Consider the following 22,066-nt stretch of genomic DNA (forward strand, 5'->3'; position numbering starts at 1 on the left):
GAAAGCTCTGGTCAGATCCGAACTCCCATAATTGTGGTGGAGTTTAAAATCACCTGATTAGAATGCTCCACAGCAAGCCCAACCTCCCAAACATCTGTCAACGACACATTTCCATTTGTTGCCACAGAAGTGGAAGTTCAGCAGGTTTAAAATGAATCAGGTTTAAAAAAGAAAAGTGTTAACCTAATGTTTAAGATGGACAGACTGCTGTCTCTTAATGGATGTTACTACTTCCTTTAGATTAAGTTATCAGCATGTTGTGGGATGCATTCTGCACGTGTGCATGTGAATGTGAATTTGTGTGCAAAACCAATCTGTATACTCTGCACAAGAATGTGAGTGTGCTATTATTTTATTTAAGAAGTGCTGCACATTCCAATCCACCTGTTCTCAAACCTGAGAGGAGCTGTCCAGATGCAGCATCATCAGTAGAGGAGTAACACTTCCCCACGCTGTTTGGTTTGGATGCGTTTAGTTTCTCCCCACATTAAACTCCCTGTGGAATATGGTGATCATCATGGATGAACAAATTTCATGGGGGTGCACCTAAATGTATCACGTTGACCATGCTTGTCTTCAGTCACGTGCGGTGAGGTTCATGGCTGGTGAGGCACTGACCTCATCATAATCAGATGAAGATTTTTACAAACATATGAACCTACAGTGTAGCTTATTCACCATATAATAAGCAGTGAGTGGGTTATTTTTGAAGTCTCATAGCAGAATTATTTACACATACAAACTGTAATACACAAATAAACACATTTGATTAAAAAAACTTGTTATGTTGTTACCCACACATTATTTATATGTTATGTTTACTTATAAATGAAGTCCATGCGCCGCTCCTTCTGGACAAAAGCAGAGCAATTTTTTTGAGTTGAGATATGTAATCCTCCATTTTTATAGTAAGGCAAGGCGAGCAAAAAACAAATGAATGGCTGCACTTGACTCGCTGACTAGTTTGCTGTCACTTCTTCTACGGCCGAGGAAGAACAATCCTCGGCCGAATCCCTGGGATCATCAGCACCCTCTACCATGAGGCACGAGAACTGCGTGTCACACTCCATGCCTTTTCCCAGCCGTTTCAGGACCACTCAACTCAAGAAAGACTTCACACACATACAGTTGTTGACAAAAAAACACTGTACATTATATACATTAGATAATTTATGTACCTGCTTACCAGATTAATCCTCTGTGATTCAATTTGTTTCTTGTGCAAGGGTCCCTGCAGAGATGCTGAAAAATTAAATATGCTTATGTCTACGTAACAAGTGTAATCATGTTTTAGTCGAGGGGAGCAGATGTAAGAAAATGAAATAGAAGTGAAACTTTTACAGCTGAACACTTTTGACAACTTTGCATATATTCTAATTTACAGTATTTCCTCACACTACTGGAAAAAAATGAACCACGTGCAAGATTCTGCCTTTTATGAAATGTATTTGCTGCCAATTCAGTTTAAATTTTAATAAAATGGAGAAGCCTTGACAACAACTCAACAACCCGAAGCCACTTACTGTATATTGGACTAAAGTTGAAATTATCATGAAATAGACTCAAGAATATAAAGCTGGTTTCAGTTTTGAGCTAAGAAACCCTTACTGGAACATGTAAACACAGACTGCCTGTAAATAAATATCCTCTGAGTAACAAGTTACTGAATGTCAAAGTAGATTCAAATGAAAATAAAGGTGAACAAATTGTGTTTGGAAAGTAAAGCAGCAGGGTTTAATGGCAAGTTCAAATTGTACAATAAAACAACAGCTGTAATGTTTCTAATAAAAAACTCATCTCCAATCTCCCAGTCATGTCAGTTTCATTTGTTTGCAGCAATTACTGAGATGTCACCGTGGATTAACAATTATATTCAGACGTTTCAAAATGTCACAGGTATATTAGCATCATTAACAGAAGCTTTGAAAGATCAGGAAAATATTTTTTCTGCGGTGTCTACAGAGTAAAAGAAAGAAAAAAATGAAATAAGCAGAAGAACCGGGAAAAGAAGAAGCAGGGAAGTGTTGAGAAATGTGCCTGAAACGATTTTCAAAAGGACAGATCTGTTTGGATTCAAATTCTTTCACCTTTTGCTCCCTCTATTCTTCCTTAAGCTTTATCACTTCCCCCAAGCTCTCATCTCTGTCTTTCACTTCTACATCATCTCTTGTTATTCCTCGCTCTAAATCTCTAGCCTCCATCCCGGCAGCTTAGGAAGAAACAGAAGGAGAGTGAGCGAGGCTGAAGATGACAGGGGTAAGAAGACCTGTTGCCCTGTGAAGAGGTGGAGAGAAGACATGGAAGGGAGAGGAAAGCACAGGTAGAGGGAAGACACGATTCAGCTCAACACTTACTTTGGAGTTTGTTCCTGACAATTCCGAGGAGACAAGCACAGGACGGAGTCCGAACGGGAAGAGGAAAAAGAGTTTGCAGAGGAAGTGGGAGTGCAGTAAGCTGGGAGCAGGGACTTCCTCACACACACACATGCAAATGGTAGAACGACGCAAAAATGTGACTCAAGCAGAGGCAGTATGCATGATTCCTCACAAACAGGATATCATGACAAACATGGTAGAATATCCTATTTGGAGCTTCAATCTTCCCATGTGCAGCTGAAAAACACTGGGCAGTAACTTAAAGGAAATCCCTCATGTTCAAGGCCGCAGTCAAGCCTCTGACCAAACCAAAATCTGGAAACAAAATCCAAAAGTGTCACGACAGATTTAGCTACCTGATATTTTGATGCGCCTTCACTCTGCTTGTGGCACGGTCCGGGGGAGGGCGGGGAGGGTCAAGAAGCAAGAGGAGACGCTTCACGCGGTTCGATCTGAGTCGTCCATCCAACAAACAAACAGTCAGAGTCTTCATTCATTTCCCTCCCTCGCCCTCCACCCAACCCTCCCTCTCTATCTTTTCAGGGCAGAGATAGGACACAGAGAAACTTGTGTCTAAGCTGCACAGGAAGAGAGGAGACAAACAGAGGCCTCCTCCGGCCACTAATTAGCAGGTCGTATGCAGCTCCCGTCCGACCGCGGGGGCCAGATTAAACGTTTGAGTTTGTGTGCGTGTGTGCGAGACGGCGCCTGCACATGCATCCAAAAAGCTGCATGTAACGGCATGTTATTAAATCCCGAGTGTTTGCCTGCCTGTATCGGATATACTGTAGTTAACTAACGTGAGATCATGTGACACATCATGTTATTGTGTTTTTTGATGCATAGAGGAATAAGCTCCTATAATGCACACGGTGTGACTACATATGACTGCATGCTCGTGTGTGTTTGCGTGTGTGTGCAGGGCTGATAACACAAATAGGAAATGTTCCGCAGCTTTGGTCACGTCCGAGGAATTTCTATCTATAATTCTTCCTCTCCGTCGTTGTTTAACCCTTTACTGTAACAGCCACCACTGAGTCCTCTGTCTCATCCACTGTACAGCGAGTTCATAGGTCATCAGATATGAATAGAGGCTATAATTTGCTGGCATTTCCTCGCGGAGGCTATTTGATTAGAAAGAAATGGGAGGGACGGATACCAGAGAGGACAATGGATGCTCTGAGGTCCTAAATGAAGGGAGAAATGAAGCAAGAGGTGAATTCATGAGAGCACAGCGCTGGAGACACACACTGAGCAGAATATTGAGGAATGAAGCAAGACGGAATCATTTATAGAACGAAAAAAACTGTATGCGCATCAACTCCAGACGAGCAGCAGTTCATCTCAATGTCTAATAATTCTGTACTGCAAAGACGAGACCTTGTAGAGACGCTCACAGCTCTACTCACTCTAAAACAACAAATTAAAAATTCAGTCATTTTAATACTCCTGTTTAATGATGAGTCTTTTTAAAGGTATGAGTTATTGCTGGTCCTCATTTTCCGCTGTGCAACGAGCCAGGCCAGTAAGGTATTTGACAGAAAGCAAAAAAAAAAAAAAGTGCCTGAGGAACAAAATTAACCCAAAGAGGGAAAGATAAAAAGGTTAATTGGTGTGAAAAAGAAAAGTGAAAAATAAATTGGTGTAAAAGATGACATGGAGTGAGAGAGCGTAAGAAGAGAGCGAGAGAGGTGCAGGTTGGTCGGAGCAGCGGGCAGGAATTGCTTGGCAGAATTGGATTTCCCTCCATGGCTTGATAATCCCATAGAAATCAGCTAGCTGAACCACCCATGGGACACTGATAGCCACTCCTCAGAAAATAACACCCTTCACATTCACCGTGATGGCTTCTGCATCGAGCACTGCTCAAAATGTGGCTTCCCCTGGCTCCACGCTTAATCCCGCAGACACAGCAAGCAGCTCAAGCAAGAAGCTGCCAGCAGAGAGTTACCGCTGCGTGACCCAACTCTCACAGTGTCTAAATGCACGCCTGACAACTCTGGAAAAAGTTTCAGTACCACCTTTTAAGGTTATTCGGGTATAGGTGAGCTGCAGGGATGCGGTGAATATCCAGGATAAATGTTTGCAAATTTGTTTGCAGTCAGTTGAAGTCAACCAGAAATATTGATAGTCACAGTTTGAACCAGCGACCCAACAATCGGTCTGTAGCGTTCACAATTTATTTATATCACATTCAATGTTTTAATTTACCTTTAAATGTAAATTGTAAATTATCTGCTGAACCAATCACATTCCTGTCAGAGAGCTGTACACAAGTCATTTCCATCCGATTCTAGCCTAGTTGCTAAGTTAAGCTAACATGCTGCAAGTTGTAAATCTACACTTACAGCATCAGCATTAAAATGCATGAAAAATTTGTTTAAAAAAAAGTGTCCCAGCCACTGAAATAATGTTTTCACCATGACCAAATATTTCCTGTTGACTTATAAATCTACTGATTAAATCAAAAGAGAACTTATTGATCCCTGTAGGGTATCGATTGATCACCCAAATTCCTCACCGTTTCTCTCATCAAACCTGCTAACTGTGAATAATTGACTGAAAATGACATAAACTTATTACCATGAGTTATTTTCCCAACTATCTTTGTACAACCAACTTGCCAGGAGGACAACAGAGGAAAACACACTGTATTAACACCACTAGCTCTGAATATTGACTATTTAGGACATCACACAGTGTTTCACATGGGATGGCTTTCAAATGAAATGTACTTCATTGATTTTATCACTATAGAATACAATTTTAGGTTTGATGCCTTGCTAAAAAGTACATTAACACTAGTACTATAGCAGTTGCATAGCAACATAAAACAGTGCTCTTCCTGTTTGATGCACTTTCTTCCTGTTGGTGATTTTTTTTCGTGAGTGGAGCTCCTACTCTTCCTTCCCTAATCTTTTCTCACTTTCCTGTTTACCTAAAGGACAGCAAGATATCTGAACTCCAGCAGGAAGTCAGACTACACACACACACACACACACACACACACACACACACACACACACACACACACACACACACACACACACACACACACACACACACACACATACAGGCAGTGCAAGAGAGAAAGAGAAACATGCAGCATGTACTCGAGGGCATACATGCTGCATGTGCATGATCTATTTCAGTGAGACAATGTTTGACAACAGCAATGGGTGTGTGTATTGAAAGTTAAATTGGCAGCATGAGCTGCAGTCTTTAGCTGCAAAGTCTACTGGGTAAAAAAAGCCTGAACAAGCCTGAACAAGAACGACACCTTAAGAGCTGCATCGTGTCCTCCAGAGAGGACGCAAGGAAACTGGGAAAAGGGAATAAGAATGGAAAGAGAAAGCTTATGTTTTACGCTAATGAAATGAATGAGACTGCACAGCATTAATGGGTGGTTTTACAACACATGCACCGAACTGCCTCTAGTAATTAAAGGGTTTTCCAACCCTAACCTCTGCAAAAAACACCTGCCCCCTCATGCTCCTCAGCTCCTTCAAATTCCCCCGGGGCAGAGAGAGTCAAAGGTCAGCGGGCACCAACTTGAGAGAGGGGAGAGACAAACCCCTGAAGAAAACCAGGTTGGAAGAAGTGAAAGGCGTTGAAGGTAGTCGGAAGCATTCAGGAAATGCTGACGTGTGTGTGTGTGTGCGCAGGATTGTGACGCACCTGTGATGATGGCAACTGAGATTTGTCAATGGTGGGCATCCCACGCCTGATATTTCATGAAATTCTGGGTTGCCTGGCAACCAGGCCAACTTTGCTCTGCCTGAATCTTTGTTCGCTTTGCATTTGTTCATTACCAGGGTTTTTCTTTTTGTCTACTTTGCTTTCAAAGTCTCCACCAGTGAAGTCTGAGAAGTCCGAGCATCTTTTATTATCAATGTGACGGAGAAAACTCCCCCACAGACACTCTGCTGAGAGTCAGCGATCACAGTGGGAGGACACCTCTGGCTGGTGGAAAAAATTCACAAGAAAAGGAGCTTCCTTATGCAGGCACGTATGCTTGAACGTACACAAACACACACACACACACACACACACACACACACACACACACACACACACACACACACACACACACACACACACACACACACACACACACACACACACACACACACACACACACACACACACACACACACACACACACACATGCATAAAACATACCTCGCTAAAATCAGTGCACCCTAGAGGTAGGAAAGATGTTGATCTTTCTTATACTTCACATCAATGCAGAATTCAGGATTAATTCCTATTCTATAAATTAATTATTTATGAGTAATCAGTCAACAAAAATATCTATGTTATTTACTTTTATTTATGCACAGCTAAAGAATTTCACCACAGCACAGAGCATTGAATCTCTTATGTCAAAGAACAACAAATAATGTCATATTGTGTTGAGTGTGTGAGTGTGTGTGTGCAAATATACTGTATATTAACATTTAATTTATATTTAATAGTGAAATTAACCACAATAATTGTAATAGTCCTTAGATTCTGGTAACTATAGATTAGTTCCAGGCTATAGACACTAATATTTTGTACATGTACAAAGTATTAATGTACAAAAATCTGAAAATTACAGAGCACTGCTGTTTCATGCAGTGAAATTAAACTGTTTCAAGCTCTATATTTAAAATGTAAACCTTTTTCTTAGGAAAACAAGTTATCAAAAAATGGCAGAAATTCAGAAAATTGCTGCAAAAGCTGACCGTACTTCAGTTGAAATATATAAAGATGAGCAAGGACAAGAGACAAAGATGAACGTGAATAGAGAAAGAGAAGACAGGAAACTGAATAGAAGTAGGTTGATGGATCTTGTGGGATGACAAGAGAGAGATGAAAATGATGGGAGAGACAGGAGCATTCGTCCATTCATCCTGCACAGGCTTTATGTAAACTCATTTATTCACAACGACTCAGGCAAGTGAACACAGGGCTAACCTAACACACAACTTTGCACAATTTCTTTCTTCTCACTCCCTCTGTTCCTTAATTCTTCTTTACTCCTCTATAAAACCCACCTACGCTAATTCAAAATGATGGCACGGCAAATTTAGACACATTTGCACATGCACCAAACCGAAACCACCAAAAAAGCGCTCTACATGCCAACGTGCTCATCATTAAATGAATGTGCAACAGCATATTAGGGTATACACACATACACACACACACACCCCTCCAGGTGCAGACCCCTCCAGGAAGCGTGCCAGTCATTCAGGCAGGCTGCCACTATAAGACAGAGAGATGGTTGTGTTGTAAATGTTAGCTGTCCTGCTGTTTGAGCCAGCATGCTTCTCAACACTAAACATTCTAATTTGCACACACTTAACCACATTTATACACACAACAAGAAGGACTCAGGGACGAGAAAGGAAGGATGGGAGATGAAGAGCTGGAGTAGAGAACAGGAGGAGGAAGAAAAAACTCACAGGATACTTCACAGACTGGTATCAGGAGGAAAAGTGTGAGCGAATTAACAACTATTTGGCCTTTGATTCCTACAAATCCTGCAGTATTTTGTGTGTTTTAGTGGCAGCAGTTTGGTATGGAGATCTGCTGATGAAGAAATAAGACAAACCTCTTCAACAGCCAACAGTTCAACAGTTCTCACACCAGGCATTCACAGTATGCAGGTGGTATTTCCTCAATTTTAAAATTTAATTCCTGATAGTTACAAAGTATATAAATTGATTTAATACTTTCGTTAAAACTTTACAGTTCCAATACTCCAGATACAGTACTCTTTCTTATAGTTCCAACAAAAAATAAAACTATGATCATGTATATTCAGTTTTTTAAAGCAATAAAATAAAACCCATCGACATTCGGAAAAAAATTCTAAGTATCTGACAAACTGCACTTTAAAACCGCAGAATGAATTACTTCACAAGGATTGCAACAAGAGACCAGCAGGGATCAAATGTGAGAAAACGCAAATAAAACACATCAGAGGAAAGAATGTGTATGACTTAATAGAAAAAGAATATGGAATGTATAACAATGCAAAACACATTCCCCAGAGGAGAAATCCACGGCTCATATTGACTTGCCGGTTTTTTTTGCGGTTGTCAATTTGACCAGCATTTCATTTGGACAAGGAAGGTAAACACATTAGGTCCAATCAGCAAGGAAAGAAGGGTCACTTCGTCAATACGCTTTTAAGTACAAATAGTGTAAATTGAAAGTCGCTGCTGTTGACCTTTAACTCATGAATATGTTGAAGGGTGTTTACTTCTTCATCTCTTTTGTTAATGCAGTTTTTGCTGTTCGAATGTTGCACAAATAATCTTATTTGCATTTATGTGTGTGCATTTTATAGTCAGCATACATCACACAGATTAACATACAAACAAGTAGCAAAGCAAGCACACATAGAATATATTAGTTAGATCTATGAAAGATAATTCTCCATCTGTATAATGTAAAGATGCTGGGGTTGATCATTTATATTCTACCATGCACTCTGCTGCTGTAATATTCAAACACCCCCTTCCAGCGGTGATGAGCTTTTTTTTACGATCTCATTGTATCACACACTTCAGGTGATCGTTACTCATCCAGAGCCCATGGACTGAGTCCTACCTGTAAAAGTAAAAGCTTTAAATCTCAAGAGATAAAGACACTTTGGGGGTAATTCCTTCAAGGAGAAGGAGTAGATGAAAGACAGGCAGAGCACGGAAGACACGGATACTGAACTGAGTATCCAGAGCTGCCAGGAGAGCCAGGCTCATTCACTGCGTTCCCAAGGTAACCAGTGAAAGTACTCACTCAGAACAATAGCAATATAACTAGCCTGTAATTTCACAGCACTGCACCAGCATTGTTATGGAAAACCTTCCATGTTTCATTTCTGCACATTTTAGATAATTTTTCACATTTTTAAGCCAATACTCCAGATACAGTACTTTTCTTTATAGTGAAGGAAAAGTGCAAATCAGAATTTTCTTTAGAGGCGGGCCTTCATGTTTGACTGTGGCCTGGGGAAAGGCTGCATGAGCAAGGTTATGAGGTATGAAACATTCATAGCATCAAGTGATAGGCCAATAGGACGTGTGTGTGTGTGTGTGTGTGTGTGTGTGTGTGTGTGTGTGTGTGTGTGTGTGTGTGTGTGTGTGTGTGTGTGTGTGTGTGTGTGTGTAAGTGTGTGTGTGTGTGTGTGTGTGTGTGTGTGTGTGTGTGTGCGCGCGTGCGTGCGTGTGTGTGTGCACCTGTGATAGACTGGAAAAGCCCAGGTTGCGGCATCCATTGCAGGGAGTCAAGGCCTCCCAGAATCCAGTGGGGCCACAGCTCTTTTCTGCCTCGTCCTCCTCCATGGCCGGAGGGAGAGGCGGGGTTGGACGCTGTGAGCAAAAAACATAAGAAACTGTTAATCGTTGACCGGATTGCTAGCATGACTAGTAATTGGCAGTAAGGCAGTAAAGAGTTGTTGTTCTTCATCTGAGAAATTTTTTTATTAAGCTCAAATGAGGATGATGAATTAAAAGAAAAAAATAGAGGTAGAAATTGTTATCGATGTCTATTTTTTATTTACCGGCAACAAGTTAAACCACCACAATTTCAAATGTGTAATTGGAAATTCTTGGAAATGACGTCAGGACAAAGGACACATTTCCACATCCTGTCAGCCCAGAGCAGAACAATAACCTGGATTTAGTGTGCTTACGTAACCCTGATGCAAAGCAAGACTTTCAGGGAATTCAATGAAATGTCAGGTGAAGTGTGAGGCTTGTGCTGAGATGCTAATGCTCATTTTGAAAGACTCCTGAAGAACGTCTGCAGCTCTGATCTGGGTGCAGCAATGACTTGGAAAGAAAGTTGCTGGAGCAGCGGAACAATTTTAATGCATTCACACACGGTGTCCTTTTCCTGGGTCACTCCAGCTCCCAGGAGGAAGACGTTTGGATGAGCTCCATGTCCCAACATGCAAGGGGGCAGAAATAGTGAATCATATGATGCAGCAGAGGACATGGTGTCAGCAAGTAACAGACAATGGTGTGAAATCAGAGATATATGTCATATACTCTATGTTGCTTTTAATAAATAAAAGAAGAAAGACAAAGAGGCCTGGGAGAGAAAGATGACGACAGGAGGAAAATTATCATAAAAATGAAGGCAGAGGGCAAAGAATGCATGGAAAAGAGGAAGAATGTTCAAAAGAGAGGTTAGAAAACATGTTAAAGAGAGAAAGGAAAAAGCTTGAGCTCTGAGAAGGCTGTGAGAAAAAGAGGGAGTGAAGATGGAGGTAGAAAATGAGGCTGAAACCAAAATGTCACATATTGTTCCAGATTCTAAAAAGGCCTCGTGCAACAACAGAATATTGATTGATGTAAAAACAGACTGCAGTCTACACGCACACTGCATGCATGGAAATTAAATCAGATATCAACTTGGGTTCAATGAAAAAAGATGTTTTATTATTCAGCACTGGAGACTGCATTACTGATCAATTTTGCATTAGCTGTCTATGTGAAACCCTTAAAGGGACAAACATATATGGTAGGAACTAAAGATGATACCAAACACCACTTTCTTCACACAAATCCTCCAACCACATTTACTGAACAAGTCCACACATGGTAATGAATGCCACTGTGCGGCTGTTAGCATACAAATGTAGCTTAAAATAGTCAATTACCTCATCACAGAGCATCACATGTCATATCTGACATCCAGTGGGAAAAATGTATTACATTTCTTTGAAAGACAAAAAAACTTAAGTTTTTAATTTTAATAAAATGGTTGAAAGTGGTTGTTTTTCAAGGACAAGCTAAAGAAAGAGGAAAGAATCTCTAACCAGCACAAAAAAAAGTTATCCGTTTTATATTCCTGTAAATTTAATACTGGATAATCAGACAGGGTTTTTGACTTGGATGATTAAAATGTCAGCTTGTATTCAAGTAAATTATTGTTTGATTAATCATTAATGGAATCTGTTACTTTTGAAATGCTGCAGCCTGATACTTTGTAGAGGAAATGAATGGATTCTGTGATGTGTGCATGTTACTGATAACAAGGGAATTGCCTGTCTGAGACACATATTGGTTTAAGCCCAATGAGCATGCATACTGGAAGTCCTCATCTGAATACAGGACACGCACAAAGACAAACACACATTTCCATTATTGCTCGCTTTACAGAAAATGGCTTCTATGGTAATGTGGTAAACCTGTGTGTCTTCCTGTGTGTGTGTGTGTTCTATCTCGTTGGCTTCTGGATGTTTTATTAATTTTTAATAGACACACCACATCGCATCGTAATGCTTCGGCCACATGTAGAGAAACTAGCTGGAGGGCACAAGGACACACTGCTAGTGTCAGTAATAGAATACAAATTGGTACTCATGAAGAAAGAGAGGAATACAGGAAGGATGGTAGAAAAATAAACCCTGAGAGGAGCAGATGCCAGAGGCGGAAGTAAATGAACACGCTATCACTTGCTTTCTTATGGAGCTTATTATAGGCATGGAAAAGATGATGAGCTATTATATAGTGTCATAATATTGCTTCACGGGGGCGTGCATGTAGAAAGACGAACAGAAGCAGTCATTCCTTAACAAGCTAGATGTAACTCTCTGGATCGCATTGAACTGAATTCCTCTGGATGCCCGTGTGTGTGTGTGTGTGTGTGTGTGTGTGTGTGTGTGTGTGTGTGTGTGTGTGTGTGTGTGTGTGTTTCATTCCCTCAGCTCGGGAGGTCAGCTTGATGGATGACCTCTGTGTTCCGCAGAGCGTCTGACTTTCAGGACGGCGGAATTGAAAAACCTCAGCGCCTCTTTGCAGTATGGCAAGGCTGTTATAAACCGCAGCTGTGAGTCAAAGACTGATAAACTGCGCCTGTCTCACTGGAAGTCCGACCAATAATGTCTATTCAGTTTTCATCTAAATGTTTTACTGAGAGAGACAAAAAGGAAAGGTAGACGGGACAAGCCATGTTTCTGGGAAAAAAACCCCCAAATAAACAGCAGCAAAGGCATGAATTACATGTCTGCAGGATGTTATCAGATGTTTGAACACAAATAATGATTATTATTCTGCACAAATTCAGACAGGAAGCAAACAGAAGCTGTTATGTTTCATCAACAACAAATAGCTTCAGAAGCCAGATTATTGGCTTCAGTCTATCTGACACTGCCCTCTGCTGTCAGAACAGACAAATTACAAAAACATACAGTAAAGATGTTCAAATGTCACATCTGCACTTGAATAAATGAGAAGGGTTTCTGTGGTATTAGAACTATTTCTTGTCTAAAAAGTTAAAGGATTTCAGCTAATTATTTCAACCGGGAAATAAATGTCACGTTTGTCACATGTTGACCATAGAAGTCATAAATTACACCGTATGTTGTCAGAAAATTGTGAAAAGTGACATCTTCACATTACTTGTTTTTCTCAGCTCATCAATGAAAAACCTCCAAATTCATCAAATCAGAATGACATAAAACAGAAAAAAGAATGAAACAATTACAATTTAGAGATATTTTAACATAACGAATGCCTCAAAAAATCAGTCTATATCAAAATGTTGTGATTTGTTCTTTGGAGACTAACATATGGTATTTACTTGATGTTTACTGTCTTGAAAGTTTGCCATTATGGGGTAGACGTGTGTGATGTGTAATAAATATGTTAACGGGTTAATACCCTTCATACTGCAGTGTTGGATATTTCCCCCCGCGCTTCAAATGCACCATTTGAGTGTCACGAGTGAGTTGGTACCTTGCTGAATCGGGTCAGGGTGCCATTGGGCCGATCAGGGCGCTCCTCGTCTGAGAACCGCCCGCTGCCAAAGCTGTCCATGGAGTGGGAGGAGATGGTGTGGCAGAGCTCCTCAAAGGAGTAGTCCCTCTCCCGACACATTTTGATCTCATAAAGGAGTTTGGACAGTTCGCTTGTCACAGCATCATCTGAGAAAAGTAAGAAGAGGTCACAACATCAGATCAAGAAGTTCTGATGTTGTGACCTCTGAACTTCTTGTTCTGAATCATCTTCAGGTACCCTAAAAATACCTGAAGATGCACTAAGGTACTTTTGGGGAGACACTGTGCTAATCACTCACTCCCACCACCTTGTCCAGGAGCATCTATGGTGATTATATTAGTGCTGACAGTCAGTTACAAAAGAGAGTGGCTCATGAGAACACAGCTCGATGCAATGTCACATTAGCACCACAGGGGTCAGTGTTGAACAAGGCAAAGTGGTTGTTGTGAGCAGTAATGGCTGTTTTTTTCTTTCCATGACTGAGTTTAACTTGCATTGTTTACCCAGACAGAAAGAAATGAATGAATATGTCTTTTGTTTGATCTTTAGGCGTGTTTAAAAAAATCTTGTGTTTTTCCAAATACTGTGTGTTTTTGATCTAGCATGACTCCTGCTGATATTTATTCCCAGTCCCAGGCTCCTAGTTTTGCTTTAAAAATAGTGAGAAAGCAATAATAAAGAGATATTTTGTGCACTTTGAATCTTAATTTGAACAAATTCTTGTGGATCTTGCATCAATGTGTGTGAGTGTGTTTACTCACTCTTATGTCTGAGAGAGGGGGAGGCAGAGGGCGAGGGGATGGAAGTTCGAGGTGCAGGGACGGGACACTTGCGAACGGGCTCCTCCAAAATACTCCTCTTCTCCATGTTGTCCATCATATATTCTACACACACACAGTATGACAACGAGGGAAACGGGGTGAGAAGAGGGTGAGATGAGACGACGGACAAGTAAGAAGGAATATATTGGATGCAAGAAAAGATGCACAAGGCGGAAAACAGTTTTGGAGGAGAATGTAATGGTGGATCAATATAACAGCAGTCATCTGCATGGCGAACAGCTTGAGCTGCATTCAATTCACACTTTTCCCTGAACCACAAATTCACTCCCCAGCATCTGATAATACAACATCCTGCTGTTCATGGAGAAAAGAGAAGAACTGGGATTACTGTGGGAAAGAAAATAAGGGAGATGAGCAGGAAGAGGATGAGGAGAGGCAATGCTCGTGTGTGGGGATAGAAGTCGAGTGGATAATGGACTTAGTTAAGTGAGGCATTAGCAGCTAAAACATAATAAGACAGGGAACTTGTGTGTTGTATCCTCTTGAGGAACTATTTAATGTGTGCTTCTGATTTCAATAAATATTATACACAACCATATGCACACAATTCAGTATGACAATGTGCTTTGGAGCCTGAGTGACAGCTTCATTCCTCCTTTCTCACACCTCAGTAGATCCTTCATCACCAGCAGCAGACACACGACCCAGAATTGACGTGTAACAGATAATCTACAGCAGGACACAATCAGGTGGTGCTGGGCAGCAAAAAAAAAAAAGGACTGTTAATGAGTTTGAACAGTAGAGTCATGTGTTGCGGATCAAGTGAGAGTCTGTCCATAATTAGGTGACTGTGGAAGCCAGAAAGCCTCTCAGCTGCTACAACTGAGTAAATGACGGGTCTTTAACTCTTGGAGTGTGTACGCGTCCCTTTTTCCAGTCCCTCTAACAGGAAACGGTGTGCAGCTGATCTTTTCACAAAATCACAGCTGCATCTCTTTTCTGCGTCTGTCTCTCTTTTCTTCCTCACTTTTTTTTTACAAACACTCTCAGTCTCCTGTTTTAGCTACAAGTCCAGATCTCAATTTTCTGGTGTCCATTTTTCTGAGATTACATTTTGTTGACCGTCATTTCAGAACAGTAATGGTTTAAGAATTTTAGAATTTCATTAAAAGATGATTCTGTTTATTTTGGACACCTTACTGGATCTTACTTTAGCACAAAAATATTTTATTTGCACCACTCAGAATCTGAAAAGCTGTATTTGAAAGAATCAGGATAAAGTTTGGATGAAAAAGACTTTTGATGAGTCATTAAACCTTACCTTAAATACCACGGAATCAAATTGATTGACTGTTCAGGAAATGTAGAAACGCGGAATGTTTCAATTTTGAGTTTCAGATTTTCATACATTGGGTGGTCATTTTGAAGAGCAAGAAAAAACCCCTACAAAACATATTCCAGATGAAATGTAAAAATATATTATGAGATACGATCACCTAATTAAGCTAATGTGGAGGATTCTTATTGCATGTATTAGCTGACAAAAACCAGTAGACTGAACAAACCAAAACAAGAGCTGAAAGATGCTAAAACGCTCCACAGAACGAAGTGGCACCTTCACAGTCATCTGTTCTTCTAAACAAGCATCCATCTTTCTTTTTTATTTTATTTATCTTGTCACTTGTTCTATTGATAATATGAAGATGTCAATAAGCGCAGCTTCAAAGCCATTTCATGGTAAAGGGTTAAAGCATTGCGCCAGAAAAGATGGTTCCACTCTATCTATAAATATAGATTTATTTTATCATTCTTTGAACTCTAAAATGAAATCTTTAATTTTATTCAGATTAGAGCTATTATTTTCTAGCTGTGGTTTTCTTATAACATTAGTGGGATTCAGCGAGCGTTCTCATTTCCTAACCATCTCCTCATAAAGACAAGTTCTGTCATCCCTCTCCATTTGTATATGCCTTTATCTCACTCTCTTTAAATCATCTGTAAATATGTGCTTTGCACACACCCTCAGGATAAACAGGGACCGACAGCGATGGCCTCCAAGCCACAAATTGCAGCGTTCACGCTAAGCCCCATCATCGCCCCAGGACAACGCGCATATTTAAGAGATGCAATCTGCAGAATCAGTCACACAAAATACACACTGCCATAATAAAACACAGGCAGGTAGAAAAAGATGATGACTGGAGAAAACAAGAAATAATACTTTGTTTTACACAGAATAAGATTCAGTCTTGATCTTTGTTTTTTAACCCTATTTACATTTTATAGATGAAAAAATGAACAAAAGCAATTAAATATCTTTAGTCGAATCAATTCCAAAAGTAATAATTAGCAGTCGCTCTGTGTAGCAGGAAAAAATTAATATGAAAACACCTTTCTATTGCTAATTTTGTGTTTTCACAGGAAAAATTGAGACTCTTAGCAATAAAACTGTGTTCATAAACGTGTTCAGTTCTCTACAGTCTACGCTCAACAAATACAAAGCAAAATCTGTGTCATTCTAAAGACTAGTAAGGTCTTTCTGTTACTGAGCTGTTAGTTCTTGATATTTTACAGCTTTTGTATTACTTGCAGATTATTGGAAATCTACATATAACTGCTTCAAATAAAAAAAAGCGGGGTTGGAACAAATCCAGCCTCTTCCACCATCATAATCATGGATATTAGGTTGAATGTCTTGTCAGGAACCTTCACCCAGACTCAGGCAGAGAGCTGGAGGTGGTAGTTTGGTGTTTTATAGCAATTCTCCACCACTTAGTTTTGATAGCTTAAATACAGAGAATAGGTTTCACTTTGTTTTAATGAGCTTGACCATATGAGATAAATACAGGTAGGATTAAGCCTATAATACTTACAAGTCACTCACTATTAATTTGAATTAGTTAAAACTAATTTAGGAAAATGGGGGGAATCACTTCAAGAACTTCGAAACCCATACAACTTTTTACATCATATAAAACACTGCCAGTCAAGACGTCTGCAAGATCCATCAAATGCACAACTGAATGTCACCTACGGATGATGCACACCAACTGTGGCTTTAAGCTCACACTGCTTCCATAATTACACAGAGGAAAGTAAGTGGGAGAAAAGCATTGCTGTCCTCGAACATGTACAGTAAGCTCGAAGACTTAGCAGGAAAAAAAAAAAATTAACGGAACATTGCATCTTTTATCTTCGTTACGTTGCACCATATTTACTTGACTGGAGTTGACTATTTTTTGCTCCTGCGATGACCCATTTTCAGGTGGAATTCATCTAAATCTGCCAGCACACGTGTTTGTGCATGTCTTACCTTGGATAAGAGCGGTGATCTGCTGTGATTTCGTCGCAGGATGTTCTCTCAGGATCTCCAGCGCTGTTCTCCCCCGGCTGTCTCTCAGATTTGTCTCAATCCCTGAGACGAAACATACAACACACACAAACAGAGTATTAGAACTGATATATGAGGGCAAAGGTCAAACATAGGACATAATAAACCTATTTATCCTTGTTTCAAGATCCTGAAGCACAGAAGAAAGTCATGTCGACACACAGACAGAGACCTAGATTTGCAGATGCAATCACTTAGCTGCAAAACCCCAGTCGACAAAAGATGAATGAGTTATAGTTAGAAGATAAATGTGGGTCTTAATTAATTCATGAAGAGTCCTTACGAACATCAAATATGCCTTTCACCAAGATTTTAGATCAACGCTTCTCCTGAATTAAGGAGAACACACTCGTTGGCTGACACATACCAACGTGCATCAGCATGTGGAAAACCTGAAGAGTCTTTCTTTCACTGTGAGTCTTATTAAACCTGACTGTGAACCTGGTTGAGGCCTTCCTGAGCAGATGGGTCCAATTCAGCATTAAAAATAAATGTCATTATAACTGCTTTACCGGGCATGATAAGACATGAATACAAGACAAATTAATGTGAAGACGCCCATTTAAAATCTCTCTCTCTCTTCCTCTATACTTTTTCACTTTTAACTGATTATTTCTTCTATTTTATTTAATATAATTTTAAAAAATGTTATTACCCCCAGGATTTCAATTGATTTCAATAAAAATGTTGTGTAACAGTGAGCTGTGGGAAGTAAAGCAGTTTTGACGAGGCTTTTCAACAAGGTGGTTAAGATCCAGGTTATGATTAAATTTTCATGTATCCTGGTGCAGTACCACTGTGACCAACCCTCTTCTACCGATGAATGGCATGGTATGAAAATGACATTTATATTATGGTTAAAAGTTTGTTTTTAGCGAGGAGCTATGAAAAAATAGTGTCAATCAGAAGCAAAGTAAGGCAGGTCATAGCAACAGTAAGATGAACTAATTTTACAACAACTGCATTAGTTCTTTTGTGTTTAGTAAATTGATTACACACAAAACAGAATACTGTAAATTGAATGACTAATGAAATTGTATGCCTGATGTTAATGGAAATTGACTGAAGTGTCGGGAAATAAATGACATCATAGATCACAGTAGATGACCCATAACACTGTCATGTCTGCATAGTGAATGCTTCTATGCAGCAAAACATTAGCTTAGAACTAAACACAGGAAAACAGTGGAACCAACTCAGCTCCATCAAAATGTAAAACAAATGACCCCACTAACTGGAATCTAGCATCTTTGTAATATTGTTTCAATAATATCAATGTATCTTTTTAATATAGTATTAATAGCATCAATATATCTTTGTTTGTATGTTAGGGCAGGCCAACACAACATATTGTTACAATGTTACTCTGGTGTCAGTCTTGTTTGAACAGGAAGTTGTGTGTTTGGATGAATCTTTGCTTTCAGAAGCTGCAACTATAAAAGTCTTCAGGGGTTAGTTGTCCAGGCTAAGAAACACTCTGACATATAACCTTAAAGGGCAACTGTTTCCACTGATTAATGTCCTTTTGCTAAGCTAAGCGGCTACAGCTTTATGTTTACTACAAACTATGATTATGATAGGAATGACTGAACGTTTAAACACACTGGCTGGGGAAAGCTGTGTTACATGATCAAGTTCAAAAAGCAAGGATAGAAAACATGTTGATTATGTCTGTAATGTGTGCTGACTGTACGTTTCACCATGTATGTTCATGGCCTAAAATGAAAGGCTGACTTTCCATCCTGCAGCCCTACAACACCCTTCCTTCCATACACACATTAAATTTGAAGGATTGTGTGTGATTAAAGTTCAGCGAATCAAGGCAGCACAGAGTTGTGTTGAACAGGGATGTAAATAACATTGAGGGCAAAACACATGACCACCCACAGGAAGTCCTGCAGGAAACCAGAAGTGCTAGAGGAAAGGGGATGGGGGTTGGCGGTAACACCAAAGGGCAGTGTTAATACCAAATTTGTTCTGGATTAAAAGATTGTAAATCTCTCCAAATCTAGAAATATCAAAATCATAGGCTGTAAAGGGACCACATTTTATACAGAGGGACCACATACATGCCAAACATCCATGCATTTACTTATTCAGTAAGAAGCATGTACTGGTACATTTCCAAAGTCATTACTCATTTATTGTTGGCTTTACAGCTTTGAGAGCTGAAAACATGACTGAATATATTTGGAAATTTTGTCTGGTCAGGGCATGTCAAGTAAGATTAGGATTGTGTAGAAAATACAATATATGACTTTTTTTTCCAAACATGAACTTTTAACTTAAGCAGAGATAACAATTTTTGCGAACAATATCTGCAGCTCTACTTGTCCTGGAAATGTTGAGCGTCCCCAATGAGTTAAGTTTTCGCCCCCACTTATCTGAAAGACATTTGACCCAACTATCAAGTATAGTGACATCACTGGTTTTGATGGAACACATTCTCCTATCATACAGCACCGCACTGAAAAACTGTGAAGCCGCTGATGAAACTGCAAGTTTAATATTTTACAAAAGCAGAGAGAGATGTCTGGAGTTCACCTGAGACCATTTTTAACTCACCGTCTGGGAAAAATGAGAAAGCAAAGTCAAGGGAAAAACACACTAACAAGCAGTCCGACTTGGTTTTTGTTGTTCCATTTACAGACCCACCTGAGTGAAGCAGAAGGCGAACTACATCCATCTTCCCAAAGAGAGCTGCCTCATGGAGGGCACTGCCATTCTCGGTCTGAGGAGGAAGCAGGAGGAGAGGGGGTCAGCATTCTATCAGTTCAGCATGTGAAAACAATATGAAAGTGGTTTGAGAACAAGAAAATCATTCCTGAAGCAGATGGGTATTAAACGGAAGAAGACAACATTTGATTTCAGACAACCTCTCGTTGTCTTACTAAACGAAAGCGAGATTCAGCAAGATTAGAAAAAGTCACATTCCTTTGGCTGCAGACGGCGAGAGGCCACACCGATTTCAAACCATTACACAAGCAACGGGAGCCTGAGTGGAAATGTCCCAATTTCCCTCAACCATCGCCTGCCCGCATCGAGTCTCCAGTGCCTCTAATGGGGATATTACAGATGTGATGCAACACATGGAAACTGTCGATGGGATGGTGCCGGTAAGTGCTTCATCTTGGATCAGTGGTGATGAGAGAGACGATTACTCCGACAAGCCCACCGAGCAACACTCAGGGGCCACAATAAAAGAAGGAGAAAGTGCTTATATTCACCCTGCACAGGAGGAATGAGAACAAATAAAGCTAAAGAATAGACGACTGATGGATATATATGGTTGTTATAAATCAGGTAGTTTAAAAAGAGTCTTACAGCTATTTTGACATGTCAATGTACATCATGTGACAAGAAAAGATGTTAGTATTTCATTTTACCATCATGGATTGGTCATTTCATCGTATTGCACATCCGAATCTTTAAAGGACTGTTTCACATTATTTTTCCTCAAGGATGCAAAAGGAATCAATTTACTCATTTAAGTATCTTCACCTACATGTGAAATAGATTATATATAGCAACATGATGTTTGGGTTATACTAATTTATGGAACTAAATTCAGGTACCCGGTGGAACTTCTGATCATGACTAAAGCTGCATCTGAGCACTCCCACTCATCAAAATTAGGAGGGAAAGAATTGGAAGCTCTTCTCAATGTGATGAAATATAATGCAGCAGCACTTCAGGCAGCTAAGTTAATGAACATCAGCTATACCTGTACTCTAACGTCTATGGTACAATGTGATCAAGTCATTAAACATTACATGAAACAGGAAGATACATATACTATTATGTAATTTTGTCACGTTGATTCCATTAGAACTTAACACTTTCTGTTCTACAAAGTAATGGGCTTTCTATATGTCTTCATTACAGACTGAAAAACACTGTACATTATGCAGGCGTGATATAATAACACACACAGTCACACCACTTCACACCCAGCAAAACACAGCCTGAAACAGTTGGATTCCTGACGACGCAGGAAAATCTGGACCCAACCAAACTTCCAGCCTCAATGACAAAAAAATTATATAGATGACAGAGAGGTCTGATTATATGTGGCAGGAAGATTCAGCCCAACGCAGAACTGCACCACATGACCACATTTGTCCTCTGCGGGAAGGCTGAACTTACTGTGGCCGGTCTTTTTCCTCTGCAGTCCAAATGTAATCAAACAGGCCAGAAGCAGCAGTTCCGACAGTCGTCCTCGAAAGGTCAAAGGTCAATCTCACTATTATGTTAATACAATATCATGTAGGCATAAGTCCAAAGTGAAGAGAGACGTGTGGTCACATTTGTAGCTGTAGAAGTTTAGCCTGAGGATCTTTACCCACAGGCGAGAGGCAGGAGCACAGGAAAATATCCACCCACTTTTCCTCACACTCACACACACACACACACACACACACACACACACACACACACACACACACACACACACACACACACACACACACACACTCATTTCCCCGCTAACCCCCACACACCGCGGTCATCTCTATACCACTTCCTGTCCTGTTTCCCATGGCCATCACACAATGATGTCACAAGGAAACAAAGACAATTGTCACTCTTTCAAGAGTTTCCGGGAATTGAAAGGTGGATGACTTTCTGTTTCAGAGTCGAACCATTGTTGTTAAAGCAACTTGGAACATGTGGATGTGATGTTTTTACAAGTGTGTGTTTATACTAAACTTCTTCATTTTCATTGGCTACCTTGCAGCT

General features: G+C 40.1%; 1 protein-coding gene across 3 annotated transcripts in view; it reads right to left on the reverse strand.

Annotated features, from left to right (window-relative positions):
• anks1b (ankyrin repeat and sterile alpha motif domain containing 1B) overlaps positions 1 to 22,066 on the reverse strand; it is a 175,281-nt gene that overhangs the window by 89,514 nt on the left and 63,701 nt on the right. For all 3 annotated transcript variants that reach the window (XM_068306593.1, XM_068306592.1, XM_068306591.1), the window contains exons 6-10: positions 19,985 to 20,060; positions 17,252 to 17,353; positions 13,918 to 14,040; positions 13,115 to 13,302; positions 9,608 to 9,739 (exon numbers count right to left, since the gene is read on the reverse strand). In XM_068306593.1, the coding sequence (XP_068162694.1) occupies positions 9,608 to 9,739; positions 13,115 to 13,302; positions 13,918 to 14,040; positions 17,252 to 17,353; positions 19,985 to 20,060 (621 nt within the window). The remainder of the gene's footprint in view (positions 1 to 9,607; positions 9,740 to 13,114; positions 13,303 to 13,917; positions 14,041 to 17,251; positions 17,354 to 19,984; positions 20,061 to 22,066) is intronic.

Source organism: Antennarius striatus, chromosome 22 (assembly GCF_040054535.1).
Source record: "Antennarius striatus isolate MH-2024 chromosome 22, ASM4005453v1, whole genome shotgun sequence".
Lineage (NCBI taxonomy): Eukaryota > Metazoa > Chordata > Actinopteri > Lophiiformes > Antennariidae > Antennarius > Antennarius striatus.